This window comes from Ziziphus jujuba, chromosome 3 (assembly GCF_031755915.1).
Source record: "Ziziphus jujuba cultivar Dongzao chromosome 3, ASM3175591v1".
NCBI classification, from domain to species: Eukaryota; Viridiplantae; Streptophyta; class Magnoliopsida; order Rosales; family Rhamnaceae; genus Ziziphus; species Ziziphus jujuba.
The window spans coordinates 27,499,302-27,511,389 of NC_083381.1; the positions used below are offsets into that span (position 1 = coordinate 27,499,302).

Consider the following 12,088-nt stretch of genomic DNA (forward strand, 5'->3'; position numbering starts at 1 on the left):
GTTGCTTTTACAATATTCAACTATAATTACTGTCTGTGAGATCTGAGAAAGTGACAGATCGTTAATATGAAGCCACTTCAGCATGAGAAGAATTCAGTTTTGTGTTTTTTATTTTTATTTTTATTTTTTATTTTATTGGCCTGGAGTAATTTAATGGGAACGTGCCCAGAATTATCAACATTCCCTTTAATGATATATAAAAATGTGAAGGATATGGGTTGTGTTCAATTATTTTGTAATGATTGGCAAGTCAAAGGATTTACATTTCATAACAAGATACAAGTTTTTTTTAAATAAAAATAAAAAGGTATATATTTATTTGATGTCCAATCTATGGCCAAAAAAAAATTACTGAAATTTAAAAGCATTTTTTTGAATTTCAATGTATAAGAGAAAACTAACATTTTTTTTTTTTAAATTGTTGGGAAACAGAGAGAACCAACATTTTCTAGAACATGAATATCTGTTTTTTAATCTTTTGGGGGAATTATTAGTTATTCATATCAGATCCACTTGTCAGTATAAGATGTGCTACAGGAGGTGCATGAATATTTCATATATTATACAATAACACCATTGATTTAAAAGATAATAATAAAATAATATCATTTCCATGCCGTGGCAGCTTTTCATTTGGAAACTTGGTATAAAAAAATTGAGTTATTGATAATGGCAATAATAATCTAATGGGCATGAGAGGGACGGTCTCCTAAAATTTCCATTATAATTCTCTTTTTTTTCCCCAAGTTAGGTCCTCAAGAATGGAAAATTTCACACTTTTTAGCTTTACAAGCAAGATTGATCATTTTTCTATGTAAAATCACATAAATTATTAATTTCAAACGAACAATTTTTCTTACTACTGGTTCATCTAAGTGAGTTTCAATATTATTTCAAGAAAAAACAAAAACAAAAACAAACAAAGGACTTTCATTCTTGTATTTAATGTTTATATTAAAAATATATATATATGCATTGAAGTTTTAACTGTTTTGTTTCTCTTCACCCTCTAAAAGTCAAAGTTACAAAACCTTGTGCAAAATCCATCACAATCTTTGAGGTAATCTCATAAATATGTCCGATGAGTTGGTTTGTATCTTTTTAGCTTGTCCCCTAATTTCTTTTGGAAGTTTCCTTTTAGGATCAGAATAAAAAGGATAGACACATGGAAAAGACCCATACTTTCTCATAACCTTTTTTTTTTTTTTAAATTTAATTATAAATTTACTTTCTATGATGATAATAAATCCTTTACTCTTACCAGGCCATAGCTCAACAACTTTGTGATAGATCAGTCACAGAAGCATGAGGTGTCTCTCTTCAGGTGTAATTCCAAATTATTATTATTACTATTATTTTGTAGGGAAAAGAACAATCTTTGAATTGGGTACCAAAAATGTGTCCCACATGACCAAAGAGTCTTCATCAAGATGAAGAAGATCTTCTCATTTTATTTTGCTTTGGTTATTGATGCTTTACTAGCTTCTCTAGCCTAATGTTTGCTTATTTCATTACTTAGTTTTAAGTTCCAAAAAAGCTTATCAAATTAACAAGCAGCTCTTTTGGCCTCTGGCTCTCTCGAAAATCATTTATCAGTTTTTAAGTTGAACTAAAAAAGCAAGAATACAAACCATCTTAACAGAGTAATACTTTGGTGGAAATTTTGGAATCTATTGTGGAATGAGAGTAATATTTGTTCCACCCAAAAAAATAAAATCCAAAACAAACAAACAAAAAGTTTGTCGTTGGACAATATTATATTAGAAATCATAATTGGAAAACATGGGGGCAAAAAAATAGCAAAGTCAATTTTCTCTGATTTGTACATATCATTTTATCTATGAGAAAAAGAAAGTAACATAAAAATAGCAGAATGATTTACCTGATCATCAGAAAAAGCAAAGAAGTACAATTATTATATCATAATAGTGAATTTCTTGCCTAAGTACCTCACTTAATAATACCAATCCACATCAGTTAAACCAGAAACAAAGCAGCCAAACCAAAGAGGAGATGGTAATAACTGAATGGAGCACACAATCTTTGACCCCTCTCTCTCTCTCTCTCTCTCTCTCTCGCTGCTTTTTTTTTTTTTTCCTTCTTTTTTAGTTTGCTATCCTCTACGCTCCATGTGGGCGATTCGGACTTATGCATTTTTAGTATAAATAGTGATACTCAACCATCGAAACTAAACTATTTTGTCTTTAACTAACACAAATAAATCATGTTATACATTCATTTTTGTTGAAAATGTTGTAATATTGTTATCTTTGTGCAAGCCAAAATCCATCAAAATTTGCACTCTCTCTCTCTCTCTTTCTATAGTAACATTTGACCATCAGAGCTAAGCCATTTTATTATTAACCAACATAAATAAACCATGTCTTACACCCATTTTTGTTGAAAAGGTAATAATCTTGCTATTTTTGTACAAGCCAAAATCCATCAAAATTTGCACTCATTCTCTCTCTCTCTCAATCTATATATATATATATATATATATGTATGTGTGTGTGTGTGTGTGTGTATGTATGCATATATATGAGCAAATATCTTTTTTAGTAAATATTTGAACATGTACCTTAGGCAACAAGAATACATAGAGGTAGTATCATATTTTATTTAGTTTTGGATATATAATCTATTTGATATTAAAATTTCAAATGGAAAAATGAATCAATTTTTACATATTAGTAGCTAACAGAAAATGATGCAACTTGATCATGTACTTGTAGAAAAAAAAAAAAATTTAATATATCATATGGGATCCACAATTTTTTATGAAAAAGAGAGTATATACATTCAATATACTTATAACGTGAAAAAAATGTCTTTCAAACACACACACACACATATATATATATATATATATATACATGTAAGTAAACTAGCTACAAATTTCCCAAGTCAATGTATTAACCAAAAAAAAAAAGAAAAAAAGAAAAAAAAAATTTCCCTAGACTACGTCCTTTTACCTTCCCTCTGACTTAAGACATTATATTCTGTGAAAACGCCATGCCTGGTAATTAAGTTATACATATATATATATATATATATATATATATTACGACTTCAATTAACCAAAGAAAAAATATTTATATGTATATATAAATATATATAGATATATAAATACATATATATTATGAATTCAAGTATTTCTAACTCTGAATTTTACTTTCAAATGTAGGAAAGAGCCTAAAGACCATTTTCAAGTTTCAATCAAATTATGAGAGAAAATAGATCTATTCCTCTGCTTGAGTTCACCTTTTTGTTATTTAGTGGTGTAAACCCTCTATTTTTATTTTCCCACCACAATCAAACCCCAGTTTATTTCTGCTCTGTTTTTGATTTTGGGGTTTGGGTTTTGGGTTTTGGATTATATATGCTCCAATTGGTGTATAACTTGTTGCACTGCATATCCCATATTTGCATTTTCTTTTTGTAGAATATATATATATATATATATATATATAAAATAAAACAAAAAAACGTGTTGTGGTTGGATAAAACTGAGGATTTGGTCTCCAAAAACAGAATCAGAAATGCTTTTGTAATTCGATAAACCCAAAGACTTATCCAATCTATAGTGGAGTATACTGTTGACTGCGTATAAGAAATGTATCAGATGGGCTAAGGATAAATCTTTTTTCTTTTTTGTGTGTTGGAAATGGGCCAATTATCCATGACTTGTCCTATCAAGCTGTTCTTTTTCTGCCAATCAAAGAGGCCTAAGCTATGCTTGTTTGGATCCAAAGAATATATTTATCCACTCATTCAAGAAAAGTTTGAAGTTGAACAAAACCAAGCCATTATCCCAAAGAAAAACTTGTCCTATACCAAAATGAAAAAGCCATGGTTCAGTGGCTAGAAAATCTTTTCTTTTCATATTTTTCAACTGAAATCTCTCAATTTCAACAAGATTAGTAATCTTCTAATTCACCAATATTCTATAAATGTGTATTATATAAAATATTATACACGTTAATATTATATATCTTTACGATATGTAAGTTATTGGGTTAGTAGACAAAATAAAAGTGGAAAATGCAGGACTTTTTTCCATCAAAGATAATCATAATTATCACGTGCTGCTACTACTTTACATTACCTTAATGTGAACCAAAGAAGGAAAAAAATAAAATAAAAATAAAAATATAAAAAAGTTCAATTTGATTACGCAACGAATAATATATAAATGCACAAACACTATATGTGTGGAGAGGTATGGTGACATCCACGCCACATCTATCATGAAAGAATAAAAGTGTTCATGAAAGCCCATGCATGCAAAACAGATTCATCACTACTACTACTACTACTACAACTACTACTACAACTACTATACCTATCACCCATTAGCTAACCCCATTAATTTCAAGCCTCTTAATTACTACTATTTTCCTCTTCCAAGATATATATATATATATATATCTTTACCTAATTACATACTTACATACATATAAATTAAAAAAAAGAACTTACTATAAATATATTAAGATTAAGAAGAGAGAAAATTAAAGGAAGAGATCAATAGAGTAGATAGAGAGAGAGAGAGATATACATATATGAACACACTTTGAAATGAAATGTGTGAATTGTTCTTTAATAATCTAGTTAAGGAGAAACAAATTAAAAACATAAGAAGAAACAAAAAGGAAAAGAAAAAAAAGAAAAAGAAAGAAAGTTTCACATAACCTCCTCAACCAAACGAGCACTTTTATAAAAAAAACCTCTCCACCCCCCACTTACACAAAAACACCTCAAAAATTCTTTTAGGCGTGACAAGCCTAAGTGGGGTGCATTATCATTTCATGGTGAATCCCCTACTACACCACCCTCCAACATCCTCCATTTCCATCCTCATAAAAACAAATTTCCCTAATTTCCCATTTCTCTCTCTCTCTCTCTCTCTCCCACTTTTTTTTTTTTATTTTTTTTAGAAACTTTTTTTGTTTTTCAACACCATATTCATCATCCTCATTAACCAATAACAATCTTCCACATCATCATCACCTTCTACATCTTTTTTTTTTTTTTTTTTTTTTGGGGTCCTAAAAATTTTCAACTAAGCCTAAGCTGAATATTCCATTCTTTCTCTACTTCTTTCCTTATCTACTTACCAAACCAACATCACCGTTTCCGGCCAAAAGTTTTTTTTTTTTTGTTTTTTTTTTGGGGTAATTTTTTCGACTACTTCCGACGTGCTGTGAATGTCTGAAACACCACATTTCCGGCCGCCGGAAACTCATCCACGGTGCAACTCCGGCATTTCAATCCCAAAGACTCAACCGCACCCGCGACACATGTCCAAACCTCGTGGCTAGAACAAGTCGTCGATATAGACATGGTAGCCGGTCGGAAAACTTGAACGACCTTCTTCAAAACCTGAACGACATCTTCATGGTCGTCGTATACAGAACCTACACATTCAAAACTGGCATAGCTATAACCATCTTCGGGGGTCACATGAATGGTGGAATACCGATCTCCATCGATCCCATTCATCGAGTAACCGCAAGGATCGAAACCGAAATCGCAAATAAGAGCAGAAGGATTAATGTTCCCGATGCCGGTGAGCTCGGTCATCTCTTTACCGGCTAAATCGCCGGATTTGCCATCGCCGGCACGGCGGTAGAACTTGGCGGCGGAGACACGGTCGAGCTCAGTCATGCAGATTTCAAAGGTGAAAAGCTCCTGATGAGGAGGAGGCAAATGGTGGTGGATCATCATGAGGCCATTGTCAGCGGCAGTGAAGACATGCCAAGAGTGGGACCCACTCTTCGAAGGCATAACCGAAGCCTTTCGGTAGCAAAGATTGCTGGGCAAGCAATCTTCCAAGTAGATGACTTCGTCCTTGAAACTCGTGTGGGGAAACGGTTGAGATTTTGGGAAGATGAAGTTCCCTCTGGTGTACCTGCAAGAACATAAGGTGAGCCCCAGATGGCGTGCGTGGTTGATCAACGGCCGGATCGATTTCAGGAGCTGGGTGGTCCCACAGGTTTTGATGATGATCTTGGTTGGGTAGACGAAGAGGCTCGATTCCGATAACACGTAGGAGTCGAAGTAGTGGTTACCAACGGCTGAGACCACGGTGCATTGAACAGCATGTAGGACTTGCTGTAGGGAATCAAAGTTGAGTAGTCTTAAACCCATGACTTCCTCTGGATCATCTCCGAAGAAATGAAGCTCTAGACGCTTCTCGAAGCCTTCAAAACCAGACACAGCCATTTGAATTAATATTTCAGAGAGTGTATTTGGATAGTAAGAAAATATGACAAAGAAAGTGTGTGTGAGAGATTAAAAGAGAAAGAGAAAGAGAGAGAGAGAGAGAGAGAGAGAGAAAGAGATGGAGTGAGGAACTACAGGTGAGAGAGAGAAGTGGGGTGGGGATGAGATTTATAGGTGGGTGAGAGAGAGAGAAAGAAGAAGAAGAAGAAGAAGAAGAAGAAGGAGGCAGGGAAGGAGGGTTGGGGGGCATGCGGGTGAAAACCAAAGGCTCATGATTGCAGGCATTATGAAGTGAATAAGATGATAAATATGTTTAGACAAATTTATTTATTATTGTTATTATTTTATTTTGTATGATTTTGTGTGCAAAATCTTTGGACAGAGAGGTACAGAGGAACGGAATTTATGCCCACGCGCATGCATTCATAATTTTTTATTTATTTATTATTTTTAAAGGGGGATGTATGTAATTTGTGACGCTGAAACTCTAAGTACTTCTCCACGCACTACCCCTGCAGGCAATCACTGTTTCACTCCCATGAGTGCCTAAAGAATTTAATTAAACTCAATACCAACTTCATATCCCCCAAATTTGGGATTTCGGCAATTCATGCATTCATGTATAATACCCTTTAAATTTTTTTTTTTTAGTTATTTATACTTCATTTTTTCATAGTTCAATGGCCTTTCTATTTAATTTTTGTTTTGCTTTGTTTTAATATTATATGTGTAAGGAGATTCAAGCTCAATATATATATATATATATACATATATTAGGGTAAAAAAATTCGAACTCGTTTGAAAGGAAGTCGACCAATGCATCACACCTGCTCACAGAAGTTGTGGGTTTGAGTTTTGATGTGGATTCTATGTGTTATATATAAGGAATAGTGGGCTGGATAGTTTGTAGACTCTCAAAAAATTATAAAGATATAAGTTATTAATAGTCCATAGTTTTTTAAAATTTAAACCAATGATACTCACCATGAGGTACTTTTTTTCTTGACCCAAAAAAAAAAAGAAAAAAGAAAAACAAGTGGATTTTCTTAATAGGTTGCTACATTAATAAGGCAGTTGACTTGATATATGGGCAATATAGTTTCGAGGCTCTAATATCATGTAATTTGTTTACATTTGCTAAATTTAGGAAATTACTATGTAAAAAAAAAAAAAGGAAACTGTCACATGTATTATGCTTATCCTACATAATTAGCACAAATGAATCCATTAGGGATTAATGAAACTTTAATCTAGTATTAATTTGTGATAATCCAAGAAAACAGGAACACAGAAAACATAGTTCTTGAAACTTGTCCTTGTTGTTTTTACAAGCACATCTTTTGATTACCAACAAATTATGAATTTAGTACAAAAGACCTTATCATGAAAAATCTTGATGAAGATAATTATATGTTTTTTTCTCCATGCTAAAAATTTTTGGGGAATGCTTTTGAGATGTTTGCTTGGAAGTAAACCACCAATCCAAATCAAACATCAAACAAAGCTAAAGGTCCCATTTTAGAATAGGTATGGTTAACGGGGCCATTGAATTCCAAAGAAAACAAAGATTGAGGGGGAAAAAAAAAAAAAAAGGGGTCAAAATTCAGCATTCGCAGTTGAAACGCCATAATATCAAAGTCATAGTTCTAGAGAACATAAAACATAATTATAGGGTTACTAGTAGATATGTTCCTATGCATGACAACAATTATTAGCATTGCTTCTAAACTTAATTTGCTGCTCATATAGTTGTTTGCCAGGTAGCTATAGCTTAGCAAGTATAGCTACAAACAATTCCTCCCCCATTATTGGGACCAAATAAAAGGCAAAAATCCCAAATCCTAATTCACTTAATTAAAAACACCATGATATGAGCACTCCAAAGTTTTTGAGTTGGGAAAATATTGGAGGGGGACAAATGGAAAAGGTGAAAATTACAGTATAAATTGTGAAAAACTAGTGGAGGTGATAGGGACAAGATTGTCTATTCATGAGTTACCATGGTGGTGATTAACAAAAAATATATATATATATAATAGACGTGCCCAAAAATATGATGAATTTTTTAGGTTCCATTAATAATAATTTGGTTTGGCAAAACCAAAAAACAAAAAGGAATCAGGCGTGGCAGATAAATAATGAGAATATCCTTGAATTAGGGGGGAGGTCCGTACGTGAAATCAAAACCATTCACATCATTTTTATTCTCCATGCAAATATATTCATGTAGCTGTCTTGGTGGCATTATCATTATTTTTTCTTTGTTTTTTGAAATTTATTTTTCTCTGTATTTCTCAAAGCATGCATGCACGCTTCTTAACCCTATCTTCTAATTCAAATAAAAAAAAAAAAAAAGGATATTAAGTTCCCCACTATATTTCATATCTAAAGATTAAAGCACTTAGATTAGATATTATATGTTTCCAAAAGATAGTTCATATGGTAAAATATCATTCTCTTTCTCCACAAAAATTTGCCAACTTTTACCAAACAAGAATGGGAATATAATAATAACAACCATATATTATGTGAAGTTTGATTAGCGAAACCTTTTGTATGTAAAAAAAACTTAGGCCTACGATTAGTTGTAAGTTAACCTTTTGTATGTAAAACAAAGAAAAACTACTTTCGTCTACGATTAGTATTAATATATATATATATATATATAATTAAATTCTCATATCAAAACGCAACCAAACTTGTATTTCTCAAATACATTAATGATTTTCTTCATTTTGGTCGGACGTAAAGTAGAAAGGAGAGGAATGGAGATACAGTAACTTTGAAGGAAAAGGAAGTAATTAGTGCATAGTGGGCTTTCCAAGGAAGTTTTCATAGTCTTGTCTCGACATTTTTGGTGTCCTTGGCTTTTAATTTAAGACTATATGAAACTGAAGATTATACCAATAATTCAAAATGATCATTTAGAAGGAAGAAGAAGAAAGCTTCACTTCAACAAAGTATATATACACATAGACAGGCATATAGATATCATAGGCTATTAAGTAGTAGTTAGCTAGTTGGACAAATTAATACAAGAATCAATTATTAATTACTGGTTTATACTTTTCTCTCAAAAGAAGAAAAAAAAAATATATGTTTATACATTTTCTTTAAGGAAATAACATTTTTTCAAACAGACAATCTAAATTATATAATTTAGCTTTTCAATATTCAATTTTAATTTCGGTTTAAAAATATCGATCGAATATAGTTAAAATCTAATGCTCATCTTTTTATATTCAAATCTAAATTAGCCTAAAAAAAGATTAAGTTAAAAAGGATGAAGATGGAGATATAGATGGAGAAAGAAAGGGTTTTGGGGAAAGCAATGATGAAAAATTGTGAGTTTAGAATGAAAATTTGGAGTTATAAGAGGGAGGGCAGGAATAATGATGCAGAATGTATGGCGTCATGAATAAATCTTATGGGTGTGGCTGGCAGCTCCCATTATGACCACAATCCCACCCCTTTGTGCTGCACGCGCACCCACCAAACTCAACACACTATCTCTATCCATCTCAAAGCCCACACTACACACTCACTCTCTTTCACTCTTTCTCTTACACTCTTACACGCAAGCTCTCTCTCTCTCTCTCTTGTACAAATATATATATATATATATATATGTATATAATATCTTTTCTATATATCCCTTAACTGGTCAACCACTTTGTTGAATCAAATCTTACTTAAAAAGTCTCAAACCCAAAGCCCCCACCTCAACTTTTGTATCAAAAAAGTGTTCAACCAAAATCTCTCTATCTTAGGATTAATTCATTTTCAAAATGGTTTGGTAATTATTTATTTATTTGTTCTCTAAGACTTGGCCTATAATCCTTATTTGGTCCCACTAACTCACCTTTTAAACTCTTTCCTTCCTTCTCTATAAACTTTACCATATTCATTTCTCTTCCTCTCCCCTCCCAACTCAAATCATGCATCTCCAACCTCCTAAATATATGATTGGTCCCACTCGTCGGCCCTGTGCATCCCCCGACAGCCACCGTGGCCGGCCCCACTTGGCTACACATCATCTAAGATGTGTCCCAACTCCTTAGCAAAGTTTTGGTTCATCTTTTCTCCTAGGTCTCGAGGTGTTTCTTTCGACATATTGACCCCACAAGACCCTCCTATTGTGCGACAATAGCATTTTTTGGTATTGAACTCGAGCCGGCTTTAGCCGCCATATATGCCTGCACGCGCGCATTTGCACACATGTGGCGAAATTGCCTCAAGGGGGTGGTGTGTGTGTGTTTATATATTTTTATTTTTGCATAGCACTAATGAGCATATGTGAGTGCTACTGTACCATGCGCGCAAAAATTGCCTAAATGTCATGGAGCCCACCACCACTTCTCTAAGAGAGGTGCCACTGCTGTGATATCATATGTTTAGTGCCTTGCCTTGTTTGCCCCTTACCTTCCTTACAATGTCTTTGGTTCATTTTCCATGGCTAATTGCCCAATATTGGGAATCACTCTCAAACTTTTTTTTAGTCCTTTTTGTTCATTTTCCAAGGAGGGTCTTTCTCAAATTCCAATGGTTTGGTTTCATTAGTCCTATTCTTCTCCTTTTGACTTCATCTCATACAACCTTTAGAGCAGATCTGTATATGCATATATAACTTAAAAAACTCAATCTGACACACTGGCTATACTAAATTGCCTGATTAAATAATGTATGTTATTTTTCAAGGTTTATGGGTTGTTGGTTTCTTCAGCAGTAAAGGATCTGTAATACTCATCTGGGTATTTTATCAAACACTAAAATCACTGATAATTTAGCAGGTTCTGTCTAGGATTTTATGGGTTTTTTGGTCGTTCCTAAAGTAAAAAGCTCTGCATAACCCATCCGGGTATGTCATAAAAAGAACTAAAATCACTAACTAATAATTTAAGCAGGATGTTTGCAAAGATTTATGGGTTTTTTTGGTTGTTTCTGAAGTAAAAGCTCTGTAACGTTCCAACATGGGTATTTCATCAAAAACATGTGGAGAATACTAAATTACTCTGTTTCTAAAATTTTATGGGTTTGGTTAGTTAGTTCCTTCTGCAGTAAATACTATGTACCCAAATGGGTATTTTTCCATCTTAAGAGTTCTGAGTATATATTATATATTAGGATTGATTATATCTAGCTTCTACATAGAATTTGCACTTATAGCAATGCAGCCACATGGTAGAAGAACCTTTGATCATTACAGTCACATAAAACCAATCAAATTCTCAAGTGGTGGACATGCCTAACTTAATTAAATCTTTTTAGGGAGTAAGCGATTTGAGTATATTTCACATTGATTCTCATAAACACCCATCCCTTTTCTGTGTTATTTCTTTTATTTTGATTGGATTAGTTCCCATTGTTAATTCTACATCAGAAAGTTAGATAAGATGACAAGGTAAACCCAAGAAACATTTCTTATATATATAAATATATTATGTTTTGGGTCTATTTAGATGGCTCCCACAAAAGCATAGCAAACAGAACATGTTAGGGAAAGTTGTAAAATGGGCATATAATCTCACAAAGTTTAAGAGATTGCCTCCACAAAAATTCACAAAAACAAACAAAAAATAAACAAAAAAAAAAAGAAAAAAAAAAAAGAAGACACAGTCATAATATTCATTCTCTGTCACACACACACACACACACACACACAAACACAAACACACACTCCTAGTTCTCGAGCCCTGCCAGACCCCAAAAAATGCAAAATCTAACTCGAAGGATGAGAGATGGGGATGGAGAGAGAGAGAGAGAGAGAGAGAGAGAGAGAGAGAGAAAATGCAATATCCTCCATACACGCCACATCATTCCTCTCGTGCTTTTAACAAAATGCTTCTCTTTCTTTCTCTTT

At 33.0% G+C, this 12,088-nt stretch overlaps 1 protein-coding gene across 1 annotated transcript; it reads right to left on the reverse strand.

Annotated features, from left to right (window-relative positions):
• Positions 1-4,575: 4,575 nt before the first annotated feature.
• Positions 4,576-6,508, reverse strand: LOC107423231 (S-adenosylmethionine decarboxylase proenzyme 4). Its single transcript, XM_016032758.4, has one exon. The coding sequence runs from the start codon at positions 6,226-6,228 to the stop codon at positions 5,191-5,193; it is 1,038 nt and encodes a 345-aa protein (XP_015888244.1). The 5' UTR covers positions 6,229-6,508; the 3' UTR covers positions 4,576-5,190.
• Positions 6,509-12,088: the final 5,580 nt, after the last annotated feature.